The sequence below is a fragment of the Phacochoerus africanus genome, chromosome 2 (assembly GCF_016906955.1).
Source record: "Phacochoerus africanus isolate WHEZ1 chromosome 2, ROS_Pafr_v1, whole genome shotgun sequence".
NCBI classification, from domain to species: Eukaryota; Metazoa; Chordata; class Mammalia; order Artiodactyla; family Suidae; genus Phacochoerus; species Phacochoerus africanus.
The window spans coordinates 277,632,259-277,646,809 of NC_062545.1; the positions used below are offsets into that span (position 1 = coordinate 277,632,259).

A 14,551-nucleotide genomic window follows, 5' to 3' on the forward strand; every position below is an offset into this window, starting at 1 on the left:
CCGCCTTTCCTACTTCCCCGCCTCTGCCACGTGCTCAGAATTCCGGACAAGCCATCGAGGGCCCACCATCCTTCCCAGACCCCAGAACTAGCACCGCTTGGGTTTGGCCCCGGGGACTGTCGTCTCTAACCCAGCTCACTCCAAAGATCTCTGTAAGATGGGGTGACAGCCGTGTCCCCCCACAGAGCCACCATCAGAGGGACCCCTGGGTGTGACCGAGTCCACACATCAGTGAGAGAGCACAGCGTGGGGCAGCAGACATCTTGCTTAGATGTAGGCTGGGCGCCGGCCCCAGGGGCCACTCTACTGACCAATGTCCCTGGTTGGCCTCCGCTGTCCCTCCGCTCGTCTGTCCAGCACCCAGATACTCACCGAGTGTCCACAGTGCTGGGCATGGGTCTGTCCCTGAGGGTCTAAATGCTCACGAACTAGAGGGACCCTCATCCCCACTGGGTCCCTGCCTCTGGACCGAACCTGCTCAGAGCCAGAGGCAGTGACCCTCTGGAGCCCTAGAGAGGCCAAGACCCCTGAGGTTGGAATCGGTGCTTTTAGAGGTGGCCTCTCTTAAGTTCAGGGGAGGGTCCAGGAGACGGGCCGGCGGCGGGGCGGGGGGGCGGGGGGCAGAGGGACCACCTGCTCCAGCGCCTCCTGGCCCTGGACTTGGAGGGAAACCCACAACCCACGGACGTTCCCGAGGCGCTTCCCAGGAGCGGGGCTACTTCCAGGAGCTGCGCGCTGCCCACCCTCTGGGCCGGGAATTATCCCTTGTCCAGGAATTGTCCCTGCTCACAGCTCAGCGTCCTCTCCTCTCAATGCCCAGATCTCTGGGTCGCCTGCTAATCAGCAGCGAAAGCACACTGGCTGCAGAGTCGCCTGCACGGCTGCCTCATGAGGGCGACCTCAGAATCCCTGGGATTCTGCAGCCCTTCCTAACGCTTGTGGCTAATTACCTGCTGTCTGACCTTTTCTTGCTGGAACCTTCCTTCCTAACTGCATGGTGAGTTCCTCGAAGGCGGGCTCCACGCCTGCCTTTCTCCTGTGCCTGCAGTGGGCACGCAGCGGGCCGGTGGCCATGAGCCCGCCTGCATCCTGTGCCCACAGCATCCTGTCCAGGCATCCTGCCGACACGCGCCTGTGTTCCCTCCCCTTCCTGGCCCACACTTGCGCCTGCAGGCTCCCCGCTCTCCTGGCCGCGCCTCTTGGACCTGTCTTCTGCGCCCTGTCTTAGCTGCTGGCCCCTCCAATCCTTTCTCGCCGTGAGCTTCCAATAATCATTGCTTCACCAACGAGTGTGTTGGGTCCGAATGGCTGAGGCGGGAGCCCCTCCCTCGCCCAACAGCCTGGATGCTCGCAAAGCCTCAGGGGTTCCTCCCAAGGCCCTTCAGGACCGCAAAGGGGCCCTTTCCCACAGGGGTACCTTCCCCCCGCAGAACCGAGATGCACCTGACACCCTGGCGGGGGGGCCAGGGAGGACGGAAGGGTCAGTGACTCTGGGTCTGTCCCTGCTCCGTCCATAGGGACACTGCCACGGGCACCGCCTCTCCAGCCCCTTCTCCTCAACCCCTCCCCCACATCTTCACTTTTTGAAGGTTGGGCTTCCCCACGGGATTCTGCTTGAGGGCCTTTTCTGCACCCTAAGAGGTTGGTAAGAACAGCCGTCACTCTGCCCACTGACAGTGGCTGGTAGCCTCCCCGGTGCCAGCTGGTTCAGTGCCCCACTGTGTCCACACACTCCCTCCTGGCTGGCTGTACACCCCCGGCCAGGAGAGTGGATGCAGGCTGGGCCCTGCAACGTGACAGAGAGGCAGAGTCCCCTGAGGCTCGGGGGAAGTGTTTAGCCTCGCCAAGGCTACGGCGTGTGCCCGCGCCTTGTGCCCGCAGTGCCAGCTTGTTTCACTGTCTCCCGCCTCCTGGGGCAGGACGTGTGGCTCTGCCTCTGGTGCCCCTGTGTGCCCAGGACCCTTTCATGGGGCCACCCGGTCTGGGACACCTGGTTGTGCCCCGGGGCCATCCCCGGTGTGGTGGGGCCACGGCCTCTCTCTGACTTGGTGCCCCCCCCGCCCCCGCCCCGCCAGTGGTGTCAACGAGGCATCATTGGTGCTGAGCCTCTGTCGTCTTGTTAATCCCTCGAGTCCCCTGGAAGCCAGAAGGACTCTTTTCATATTAGGGAGCACACAGAGGGGGGCCCTCGCGAGGGGACAGGCTGAAAGCGGAACCTGACCTCGGGCGCACCTCTGCCTCCTCCGGGCCTGCCAGGCTCTGAAAACCCCAGGGAGCTCGGCTGGGACTTGCCAGGCCATGAGCCTGCCTGCATCCTGTGCCCACAGCTCCCCCAGGGCTCTGGCCCTGACCGTAGGAGTAGCCCCTGACCCCGGCTTTCAGCATCAGAGCAGGAAGTGACCTCTGAGCACTTTGCCAGACACTCCCAAGCTGCAACTGCCCAGGAACCAGCCTGACATTTTTTTTTTTTTAAAAAGCGTGTATGTCGGGGATCTGAGGGTTGATGCGTGTTCCTCTCCTTTTCTGGGTCTTTCTAAGAGCAAACCAAAAATATCTCAGCACAGACTCCTCTGGACTCTGGAGCTCCCTTCCTGACCCACTGCCTTTACTGCGAGACGCAGCTGGGCTCCGTGTGCTGCTTCCACCTACGTCACGGCTGGGGGTCACCCCGCGTCCTTCGTGGTGTTGAGCCCTGGGCTCACAGGTTCAGCCTCGGGCCTGAGTCTCTAGCTGTGGCCGATGGCCGCTTGGAGCTCCCTGGCTCTTCGCCTCTGTGCCAGGGCGGTGCCAGGATGGCCTCGGAAAGACCCTCTGCTAGGCAGCAGCCGATGCGCCACATGGAAAGGCTGCTGTGTTTCTTTCTCTGGCCCACGTGTGACCAGCCCTGCGGGGCCAGGGTTTTACGTCATCACCATCTGGCCAAATCAGGGTGCTGGTCTGGGGCCCAGCTGATGAAGTGACAGAAGACACAGGAAGACCGGGCGGTGTTTCTCAGTTCGCCTTGAGCCCGGCGGCCGGAGCAGCCGCAGCTTGTCGCGGGCCCGCGGCCGCCGGAGCGCCCTGAATGTCTGGCGCAGGCCGTGGACAGAGCGCACCCCGTCCTTGGCCTGGGTCCCCTGTCCTGGGGGCAGGGAGGTGGCTGTGACGTAGCTCACCTTTCCGCTCAGGGGACTGAGTCCTTAAGGCACAGGCCTGGCTGCGTGCCCACGTTTTGCTGGCAGGTTTTTTGAGCGGAGGTAAATGCAGGTGCAGGCGGCACTCCGCAGGCCTCAGGCCAGATGTTCGAGCGTTGGAAGGGGGCACGGGGCGGGGGGGGGGGCTTTTCTCCCGCCAGCCACCTCCTTCTCGTGGGGTTTCCCGATTCGTCTCATCCGTCAGTTCACACACTCTGGGGAGTCGCTCTGGATGCAGTTGTTGCTTCTACCAGCGCGAGGGTGAAATTGCTTTGGTGAAAATTCAATTTTCACCCCATGGCTTAGAAAGAGGGGGCGGGAGAGCTTTGAAAGTGGCAATGGACAGGAAGCCGCCCCGCTGTGCCTCCTGGCTTCCAGCGCTGTTCACACACACACACACACACACACACAGAGGCACACGCACACGCTCACGCGCCAGGCGGACACCCCGTGGGTGGCATTTGCTCCCTGGACGACACGGACCCTACGCTTTGAATTGGGGGTGTGCTTTGGGATCAACGTGGGCAGAAAGCTCAGCCGTGGGCACCAGATTTGTGAGAGGACATCTAGGTGGGCACACACGCTCTGGACCTTTGTTTGTTTAAGCAAGTGTTTCTTCTGAGAATGGTTTCCAGAGGGGCAGGAGAGGGCGATGTGGCCATGTCCATTAGCAATTAAAAAAAGAAAAAGGATGAAATCCTTTGACCCTGCACTTCCGCCTCCGAGGCTCTACCTAGAGAGATGCTGAAAAGCAGCCTGTGTCCTGATGAAACCGGGGAGGAGGCGGCGGATGGACCAAACAAGTGGTGGGTCTGTGCTGCCCGGGAAATGCGTCGGCCGCTAAAAAGACGGCAGCCATGCGCACACAGAGGCCGTGAGGAGCAGCAGAGGGCACCCTGCCCAACCGCATGGGCGGGACGATCTCAGCAAAGGGAAGAAGCCACCTCCCCGCCTCGCACCCCTAGACCAACGGGCGAGATTCACGCTGCGTTTGGTGCATGTGCTGCCAGCCCTGCCCGGGTGCGGGCAGTAGGCCTGGTCACTTCCGGAAGAGGGAGAAGGGCTCTCTCTTTGCCCTCTGTGTGCGTCTGTGATGTGTGGTGCTCACGGGAGCAGGGGTCAGTCTTGGGGTAAAAAGATCTGCGGGAGATAAGACGGGCAGGTGAGCGTTCTGGCCCAGGCAGCGCCTGCCCTTCTGGGCCCTTCCAGGATGGGCCACCCTGCGGCTCGGTCCCCTCCTGGTGGGCGTGGGGAGCACTGCCCTGCCTGGCCCCAGGCTGGGGCCCCGCGGAGGCCCCTCCCTGCGGAGGCGGAGCTAAACCTCACCTGTTTGCAGCCAGCCCTCTGCCACCGCAAGCTGGTTGCAGGTCTGGCCGTGGTAGTGGGAAGCTGACAAAAGGCTCTTCTGAAGATAAGAATGTGTACCAGCGCCACAGTCTCATAGGCCTGGCGCGGGCCCCTGCCAACCTGGACACTGCCGAGGGGCGTGTGGCAGGGCCCGTGTCCTGGCCATGCAGCGTCTGCACAAGCGGGTCCTTGACCTGCTCAGGGGCACTTGGCTCCTCTTGGCGTCTCTGTCCTCGAGTCTGTCCCAGAGCGTGGATGCTTCCTGTCTGACTGGGTGGGGGGTGTGCAAGGAGGAGCCCCCTGCTGACCACGGACCCACTGGACCTCTGAGTGGCCAGGGCAGGTGTCCTTGGGCTGCCCTGATGGTCCGTGGGACAGCTGGAGGGGCCGTTCCTGGGACGCAGAAGCCCTGACACCCCCCCCCCACCTCCCACAGTGTCCCCCCCTTTCCATCCCTGACCCTCTGGATCTGCTCAGCACCCCCTCCCCATGTCCTTAGCCCACGGGGACTCCACTCGGACCCCTCCCCTGGGCTTGGGGTCTGGAGATTCCACGCCCGGGTCCTGTGCTTGTCCAGCGTGTGTCCTGGGGCCCTGGATCTGACTCCCATCTCGCCGAGCCCGGCTCCATCCCTGTGCACTGATCTGGCTCTCTCGGCCTCTCTGTCCACAGGGTCCCCCTGGACGCCCGGGCCTTCCTGGGGCCGACGGGCTGCCCGGCCCTCCTGGAACCATGCTCATGCTGCCTGTGAGTGCCCTTCCTTCTGGGGGGGCGGGGGGCGGGGCTCGGGCTCGATGTGCGACGCGGAGTGAGGCCCTGGGCTGTTTCTGGGGGGTCTATCGCCCGGCCACAGACCAGCTCCAGCCTGGGTCAGCTGTCCTGTAGAAATAGGGTCCCTGTGTGCCCGGTGGGGCGGGGGAGGCGGGTGTGCTGCTGGCACAGCCGAGTGGATACCAGGGTCAAGGTCTCCACCTCTGCCGGCGTCCAGGGCTGGCCCCTCCGAGAGGGAGTGGAGCCCAGTCCTGAGGGGGCACCTGTCTCCGTCACACACCCGCCCCCTCCACTCAGGCCCGCGCCAGCCCGTCCCTCCTCGACCTCGACCTGCTCATGACCTTGGGGGTCTGCGGAGGAGCCGGGGCCACCTCCCTCCCGGGAGCCCAGGCTGGGGGCGACTGTGTGGAGGGCTTGGCTGGACTGTGTGGAGGCCCTGCCTGGAAACTGGCACTGCCCCGCTTGGCCTCAGCGCAGGCATTTGCATGGGCCCTGGGCGTTTCCTTGTAACAAGTAGGAGCTGGGGGTCTTGGGGAGATGCCGCAGACAGCAGGAGGACAGGGCCTCTGGGTGGCCCCGGGGCTGAAATGGCAGGAGCGGATGCAGCAACTCTGTGCCCTGTGAGCAGGAGGGCTTCTGGGGCTGGAGGCAGCCCAGCCAGACCCTCCAAGACCCTGCTGTCACTGGAGAGGCCAACAGGCACTGCCTCGGCCCTGGGGTCCAGAGTGGGCGCCCACATCGGTGAGCCCTTGGTGACCCCAAGTCTTACACCTGCAGTTCCGGTTTGGAGGGGGCGGCGATGCGGGCTCCAAAGGACCCATGGTCTCAGCGCAGGAGTCCCAAGCTCAAGCCATCCTCCAGCAGGCTCGGGTGAGTGGGGCCTGGGGACGGGGGGACAGAGCCCAGCCCCTTGGGGCTCGGAGCCCAGCTTGGAGGGAAGCCTCTCTTTCCTCCTTGGCTGTCCTCACCTGTCGGGGAGTCAGGACCCTGCAGGGGCCCTGTCATCTGTGTGCATTTGGGGGCTCGGGTGAGCACCAGGAGAGGTGGGAGAGGTTTTTCAGGGGTTCCTTGTCCACAGTGGGGTCCAGGTTCCCGGATAAGAACACAGCAGCTGAGCCAAGAGGCCCCTGCCGGCCCACATGCCCTCTCAGCGGTCTGCTGCCCTCCCTGGGCCTGGGGATGGAGAGAAACCCCATGTGACCCTGGAAGGGGTCCCTCTGAGGGGCCTGGCAGAGCCCAACACCTCTGGGAGCGCCTCTGGGCCCCAAAGCCCCTCCCTCAGCCTGGGTTGGGGGTGGGCATGGCGCATTTGCCTCCTGCATGCTCTGCTCCTGGCAAATTAGCAGATGAGCGAATTGGGTTTTTAATTGACAAGGCTCCAGATTGCTGATTGCCTGTGATAAGAGTCAGAGCCACCCCGTGGGGTGGGCAAGCCTGCAGGGGAGAGCCCGTAACGGGCATCACGAGATGCCGCTCAGTCGTGCCTTGTTTGGGCAATATTTATGCCGCTCTGGCGGCAGATAGATGCTAATGATCAGAGCGCGTGGATAATTAATTGCGGGCCGTGAGCACGGAGTCGTTGCCATGGAACAAATTGCCGTGTGATGCAATCAGCGCGTAACAAGCCCCATCGCTGCCACCGGATGTCGCGGCCCTCCTGGCGGGTGGCCTCTGAATCTGTGTGTTTCGATGGATGCCAAGTGGGTGACGGGCTTCTGAGAAGGGTTTATGACAAAATCTTCCAAGATTAAAATGGCATCATGCCCATACATAGAGCTGCATAGGGGGCAGAAGAGGCCCTGTGTGAAGCAGGTTGGAGTTCCCATTGCGGCTCAGTGGGAGAACCCGACATAGTGTCCAAGAGGATATGGGTTCAATCCCTGGCCTCGCTCAGTGGCTTAAGGATCCAGCATTGCTGTGAGCTGTGATGTAGGTTGCAGATGTGGCTCGGATCTTATGCTGCTGTGACTGTGGTGGAGGCCGGCAGCTGCAGCTCCGATTCGACCCCTAGCCTGGGAACTTGCCTATGCCTCGGGTGTGGCCATCAAAAAAAAAAAAAAGAAAGAAAGAAAAAAGCAGGTTGAATCGTGCAGGGCAGCTGGGAGTGGCCTGGGCATGTGTCCAGGTGGGGCCTCGGGGACTGGGGCTCCACGGTCGCCTCTTCGGGCCATGAACACCCAGGCGGGTGGAGCGCCCGCCGCAAAGCAGGGGGTGAGCATGACCTGGCTTCCGCCTCTGCCGTCCCTTTCGTCCCTCTCGTGGTTGGTGCCGGGATCCCCAGAGGAGTGGAGGGGTGGGCCTGGCGCCCCTGTGCCCTTCTCCCCAGAGGCTCCTGTCCGCGGCCCCTCCTTTCCCGTCGCCCCCTTCCCGCTTAGGATGGAGGAGAACCAGCCGTTTCTCAGCGGGTCCCCCTTTTTCTTGCAGCTGGCGTTGAGGGGGCCAGCTGGCCCCATGGGTCTTACTGGGAGACCCGGCCCCATGGTAAGTCATCCTGGGGGGCTGGGGGGGGGGAGCTGGGGGCTGCCTCTTGCCATCCCCTGCCTGTTAGGCTCCGGGCTCACCCGGTCAGCAGGCAGTTTAAGCTGTCATCCCTGCCCCTCGGGTGGGTGGGGAGGACCCGGGGTGGTGGGGCCTGCAGTGGGGGCGGGGCTAGGAGCCCTCACACTTGCACTCTGACGCCGGGGCTCCAAGGTTCTCTCTCTGGAGGCTGTCATTGTCATTTCTAGTTAGTCAAGACTGCCTCAGTGGGGGGCAGACCCTGACCCTAGGCGCCCCGCCCCCCGGGCCCCTGCTGCACTGAATGGTGAGCAGCGTGCCCCAGGCACACCTGGCCGGGGGGCGGGGGGTGTGGTGGCAACCAGGCCAAGCGTGCAGCCCCTACGGTTTGCAAGGAGCCGGAGGATTGAAGCACACGCCCGTGTGCCCGGAGGGTGGGCCTGGCCCCCGGTCTGCGTCTGCTCCTCGCCCCGTTGGCTGGCGCAGGGCGGTCACCACGTCTGGGGAGCTTGCCCTGTGATGGGCGAGGGTGTCCATGGGCGGCCCTGGGCCGTGACAGACGGTGGCCCAGTTCGTCCTGGAGAGGAGCCCCGTCTGAGCTCCCGGGCTTGCGCGCGCCGTGGTGCAGGGTCTCCCTCAAACCGGCAGCAGATGCAGACCCGGAGGGGGTCCTGCCCGTCCCTCGGGCTCCGTCTGCCGGCCCCGAGGGGGCCCTGCCCGGGGTGGTCCTGTGTCCTTTCCGCCCCCCCGGCCCTCCCGCCACCCCTGCAGCCGGTACCCGCGCGGCATCCTCTAACCAGACGTGTCTCCCCAGGGCCCTCCTGGGAGCGGAGGTCTGAAGGGCGAGCCGGGAGACATGGGGCCTCAGGTACGTGCCACCTCGCCTTTCTCTCTAAGGGGCACCGCGGAAGGCGGGAGGGGCCCAGACGCTGCGTTTCCCCGGGACGTCGGTGGGAGCTGCCGGGGCGCAAGGCACAGCGGGTGTGGAGCCTCGGCCGTGTCTGCGGCGGCAGGAACGGGCTGGCTGTTTCCGTCCCTGCTGTCCCTTGGGGCAGCGGGCCCTGTGTCCTATCCCGGAGTTGCCCACATGCTGGCAGCAGGGATGGCAGCTGTGGGCCTGGTGGACAAGCACGGGGACAAGGCTTTGCTTTTTCTTCTAAAAAACGCAGATGCGCTCCTGACCTTTGCCCTCTGTTTTTGGACAGGGTCCCCGAGGGGTGCAGGGCCCACCCGGCCCAGCAGGAAAGCCTGGAAGAAGGGTGAGTGTTTGGGGCGCGGTGACAGCGGCTGGGCCGCGATGGGCAGGCATCTGCAGCGCGTTTGCTCCGAACACTGCGTCCTGCAGGCCGGGCTCCCCTCCCTTCACGGGGTGCATCTGCCTCCAAGCCCGGCTGGTCCCTTTCCGAGGGGCGGATGCAGGGACCCCACCCCCCGCCCCTGTCCCCAGCAAGGGAACCTAGTTTAAAAAAATTTTTTTTAAATTTTAAACACGTTGTAAAACGTTGTATTGAAGTGTAGCAGAGCGACGCAGCTGAACGTGTATCTTCTTCATCGCATCCTTTTTCCGTGATGCTTTATCCCAGGATATCAAATGTAGCCCCCTGTGCTGTGTCCGGCAGGGCCTTGGTGTTCGTCCATCCTCTGCGTCTGAGCCCAAACTCCCAATCCCCCCACCCCTTGGCAGCCACGAGTCTGTCCTGTCTGTGAATCTGTTTCTAACAAACATTTTTCATTAAACCAATGTCCCGGGCCCCTGAGAGCACACGTGCGGAGATGAAATTATCCGTGGCCCCCGTTTATCTGGGACGGCCTCGTGTCTCTAGAAATGGCTTCGCTTTGGAGGACACGGCCTGGCGGCCGCTCGGCACCCCTTCTCCCCGACACCGCCGGCACCTCACCTGTGTGTCTGGCCTCCTGGCTTCTCGGCTTGGGGTGCAGTTCCAGCGGGTGGAACCGGGCTGCTTCCCAATGACTGTGGCCGCTGACCGAGGGCGTACGTTTATAACCCAATATAAAGTAATGAATCCCAGCCCGACGAGCTCGGGAAATCCTCGTTAACCCACATTAGGCTCTAGCATGTGGCTCTTTTCAACACGGAAATGTTTCCACTGAGTGAAAAAAAACCTTTTTCTTTCTATGTTGCCTTTCAGCCGACATGACCCTCTACCAGGGGAAGTGGCCACTTAGCTGCCCATTCCCGCTCTAGCTGAGCATATATGAGACCAAAGCGAGCAATGCCTCAGTGGTGACACGGCCTCCATCCCAGAGTCAGTCGTAGTTACGAGGGACGTGGCGGAGCGAGCCACTGTCAGGCATGGCTGTCTCATGCAGCCCCCTGAGGCGCCAGTTCGCAGATGGTGGAGGGGCCCCACCCAGGGACAAGGCAGAGGGGCCACTGGAACGTCCTGACACGGCTGGAACTCAGTGGTTCTCGGGAGGCAGGCGGTTTATCTAGCATCCGGTTCTGAAGACTGTTTTATTGCCTTGAGCTTTTTTCGTTTTTTAGTTTTGCTGAAGTGTGGTTGATTACAAGATCCTGATTGTCTCTGCTGCACAGCGAAGAGATTCAGATGTACACACACCCACGTCCATTCTCTTTCGGATTCTTCCCATGTTTTTTCTTTTTCCCACATAGCTCATCCCAGAATACTGGGTAGCGTTCCCTGTGCTAGACAGCTGCTGAGGGTTTTTTGGTATCTCTGTAAATACGTCTTGTCAAGTTTCCCTGGAAACAGTTTCTCAGGCAGGAGGTGAAAATGGGGAGCCGTGGGGGGGATCTTTGTAACGTGACTGGGGGCAGAGACCCGTGCTAGGGCTGCGGACCCCGGCAGGCGGCTGGAGAGGACGGGATGGCGTGAGGGGCTCGGGGCGGGGGCTGGCCTTTAGTTCTGGGTCCAGCAGCCACGAGGAGCCTCTGGCCATGTGCTCAGCGTGTCCTGCTGTGCAATCTTTGTCATCTTTTCTGACCAAGTCCCCGTGATTTCTGGAAGTGCATGGAAGTCGGGGGAGCTCCCCCTTGGCCCTGTGCTATCGGGGTCGTGTCTGCACTTGGCCTGGAGCTGCCTTGCCTGGGCGCCTTTCCTGAGATGCCTTCATCCTTGGCTGCACCTCGTGACCTTTCACCTGGGGCGCGGGCCGTCCGCCGGGGGCCCTCCTGGACCCTCGCCTCTTCCTGGTTATATACGGGGCCTCCCTGCCCATCGGCGCACCTGGTGCCCAGGGGGCCTCTGCTCAGGTGCCTGTGGGCAGAGCTGCTGTGGATCTGGGCCGGGGCTTCACATGCAGCTGCCTGACGTACCTCGTCAGCAAGTTTGCACCTGTCCCGGTCCCTGTCCCGTCTAGGTGGCCTCATGCCTGGCGGCCTCTCTGTGCTGGCTGGGCGTCTTTACTGGGGACCCTGGCTGGTCCAGGCCCTTCCTTCGGCCCCAGGTGGGGATGACAGGCTGGCCGCCGTGGCTGGAAAGAGTGACCACGGAGTGGCCCTCGGGCACGGAGGGGCGTGCTTACTGTCAAGACCCTGCCTGGGGGCGGCCGTGTGGCCTCCGTGAGCCAGGCCACCCTCCGGGCCTCCGCTTCCTCCCCTGTCAGTTGGGTGCTTTCTCTCGCCCTTCTGTTCTCTGGGCCGGGCTGTCCCTGAATGTCCAGCTGGTGGACGGAACACACGCTGACGTCAGGGGCAGGCTCTCCCCTGCATCCTAAAGCGGGTCCCACAGACCCACACAGCCCGTCGGTCACCCTCCACCACCGTCTCACGACTCCGCACCCTCACCTCCAAACGCGGCGTCGGGGGCAGTGCGTTAGCCCTGCGGCGCGGTTCCGGGCGGCGAGGTGAAAAAGACCAGAACCTCACGTGAGGCGAATTGAGCCCCAGGCTCCAGGTCTGGAGGGGCCGTGGACTCCTTGCTTGGCATCTCAGGAAGCCACCGCTGGGGGAGCCGGCCACGGCTCTGCACTGACAGCCTGCCCCTCCGTTCCAGGGCCGCGCTGGCAGCGACGGAGCCAGGGGGATGCCCGGACAGACCGGCCCCAAGGTAGGCGACACTGACCCACCGCCTCCTGGTGGCCGCGTCAGCATCTTCACTGTCGTCCGTTGTCCACACAGGGTTATTTGACAGATGCAGGTAGATGCTGGCCCCCGGGGTAGGACCTGGGGGGAGGCAGGGTCAGCTTGGGTCAGTCCCCCTGGCACCTTGACCTGAAGACAGGGGTCGGCGGGGCGACTTTCAAGAGCCACTCCCAAGTCCACGGGCAGCAAGGCCTCTTGCCCCGGTTGGGGATGTTTGAGCTCCCTGGAGTTGACGGGAGCGAGCAGACAGGGCTGACGGGTGAGTGCAGAGATCAGGGCGGGCGTGGAGAAAATCCGCCCCGGCCGCCCCTGCTGGAGCCCAGGGGAACCCCGCTGCTTCCTGGCTGCCGGGGTTGGGGGCCTCATCCCTTGGTCCCCGACGTTGGGATGGAACTGGCCCCCGTCTTCCACCCTTCCTGCTCGGCTCGGGCAGAGTTTGTCCAAGGCCGTGCAAGGCGCTCGGGGAGGTGTCAATTCTCTCCAGCAAAGACTCCGCACCGGGGACAGCAGCTGTTTTTCTCTGGAGGGGGAGCAGGGCAGGGGTCCCCAAACCCTGCCCCCCGTAATGGCGTCCTGAGCTAACGAGAGGCTTTGGTCTTCAGGGTCCCGCGCCAATAGAGGAGAAAGTTCCTGAGTCTGTCTGGGTAGATTAGCGTCTTTTCAACAACAAAAGTGTTAGAGCCTCAACATGGCCTGTAACGCCCACAAGGCAGGGAGCTGGGCTCTAGGAGGCAGCCTGGGTGGCGGAAGGGAGGCTGGCAGGGAGCTGGGGGGCCCTCGGGCTGGTGGCAGTGCTGAGCCATCCGCCAGATGGGCAGCTCACCTGCCATGTGCGGGCGGCAGGTATCGCTCTGGACCCCAAGGGTGTCGTGATAGGGAGCAGACGGCAGGTGCGGTGCGCGCGCACACACACACAGACACACACACACACATGCTGGCTTTGCAGCCTCACCCAAAACACTGGGGTCTCAGGACCGCCCACTGTCTGGCTCCGGGACAGAAGCCAGGTCTCTGTCTGCAGCCTTCGTGGTGTTTGGGGGAGGGAGACAGGACTACGGACCCTGGGCTGTGGGCGAGTGGCGAGGGGTGGCCAGTGACACCGCCAGGTTCCTGGGACACTGATGCCATCCGGAGGTGGGCAACTGGGTGGGGGGCTGTGTGCTGCTGTGGCTGAGCTGCCCTCTGTCCTTGCAGGGTGACCGCGGCTTCGATGGCCTGGCTGGACTACCGGGAGAGAAGGGCCACCGGGTAAGTGGTTCCTGTCTGGGAGGTGCCGGGAGGGGTCCTGGTGGGCAGCGTTTCTCAGGAGGGCTCCCGGGGAAGCCTTAGGCTTCTGGGGGGTGGGCCCTCGATTCCAGAGGGTCCCCAGACGAGCCTCATGGGCGTGGGGGAGTGGAGGTGGACGCGGGCGTGCCGTCCCTGGGGATGGAGGGTCAGACCAAGGTGAGCGGATTTCTCTCGGCGGCCCATGGCCAAAGAGCCGGCGGGGGTCCTGCAGGGATGAGGCGGGAGGGAGGTGCCCTCCTGGGAAGTGTTGGTACAGACCTTAGCACACCTGCAGGAAGCCCGTGGGCTGCCCTTGCGGGAGCGGCCAAGGGCACTTCGCCCCGTGAAAGGGCAGCTCTAGGAGGTGGACGGTCCCAAAGGCCGTCCCGTGGCTGCGGCCGGGGTGTGCGCTGCGGGGGCTGCCCGTTTCCTCGCCCGCTTCGAGGCGTCGCCGCCTGATGCTCTTGGCAGCTCCTCGGGCGTTTCCTCCCTTTCCCATGTTCTTTGGCAAAGATGACGCCGCTCTCGTGTTCCGGCACCTCCTGGACACGCAGGCACACGTGTGTGTCCCTGCACACATCCACGCGCACACACACACACGCTGTCGGTCTTGTCGTGAGGGTCCCCCGTCGCGTCCAGATGCCCTGAGACGTGGCCGTTGTGATTTCGCCAAGTGCTCGCGTGGGAGGCGGAGTGAAGGCGGGCACTGCTCAGGGCCAGTCCGCTGGGCTGACTGATGAGCGCGTATTGAGCGCCAACGGTGTGCGAGGCCGGCTGCAGGGCGGGAGGTGGGCCCTCACAGCCCAGGGCGGTGGCGCTCTCAGCGCTCCCTGAGCCCAGACCCCGCCTCTGTGTCCCGGGGCGCCCGCTGTTCTAGGCGAGGGTCTAGCAAACCCGCCTCCAGGACACCAAGTCCCCAGTGAGAGTCCGACAGCCGGCAGTGCCCTGCCGCCCCGCTGGCACTGCCTCTCAGGGGTCCTCTGTGACTCTGGGAGAGTCGTGGGGTGGGGGTGGGATTTTCAGTCTCGGAAGCGGAGAAGAACAGGAGGGGGGGGGGCTGGAGACAGCCTGAGTGTCTCATCTGACTCCGCTTGGCCCCTTAGGGTGACCCTGGTCCTTCCGGCCCCCCGGGGCCTCCTGGGGACGACGGAGAAAGGGTACGTATCCCGCTGCGTGACGGCCGCGTCTGCTGCCTGTCTCCTTGGTAAAAACTGTGCAAGATGTCCCGGCAGTGATGAGGCCTGCGTGGGGGGTCCTGGGGGGGGGGTGGGCAGCGCAGGACTGACCTCCAGAGAAGAGACTGCAGGCCTCCACTCTGCCGACGTGGCGGGTCTCAGGAAGAGACAGGTGCCCAGGCCACGCAGGAAAGATGGCCCAGCCGATGAGCTCTGGGTGTGTGGGAGGGGCAGGCGGGCACAGCGAGGGGCATGGC

At 63.7% G+C, this 14,551-nt stretch overlaps 1 protein-coding gene across 1 annotated transcript in view; it reads left to right on the forward strand.

The window, feature by feature from the left end:
* Nucleotides 1-14,551, forward strand: part of COL5A1 (collagen type V alpha 1 chain) — a 150,556-nt gene that overhangs the window by 72,266 nt on the left and 63,739 nt on the right. Inside the window, 8 exon segments of the mRNA XM_047768868.1 lie at nt 5,193-5,267; nt 6,069-6,161; nt 7,716-7,772; nt 8,602-8,655; nt 8,993-9,046; nt 11,765-11,818; nt 13,048-13,101; nt 14,223-14,276. Coding sequence (XP_047624824.1) covers nt 5,193-5,267; nt 6,069-6,161; nt 7,716-7,772; nt 8,602-8,655; nt 8,993-9,046; nt 11,765-11,818; nt 13,048-13,101; nt 14,223-14,276 — 495 coding nt within the window.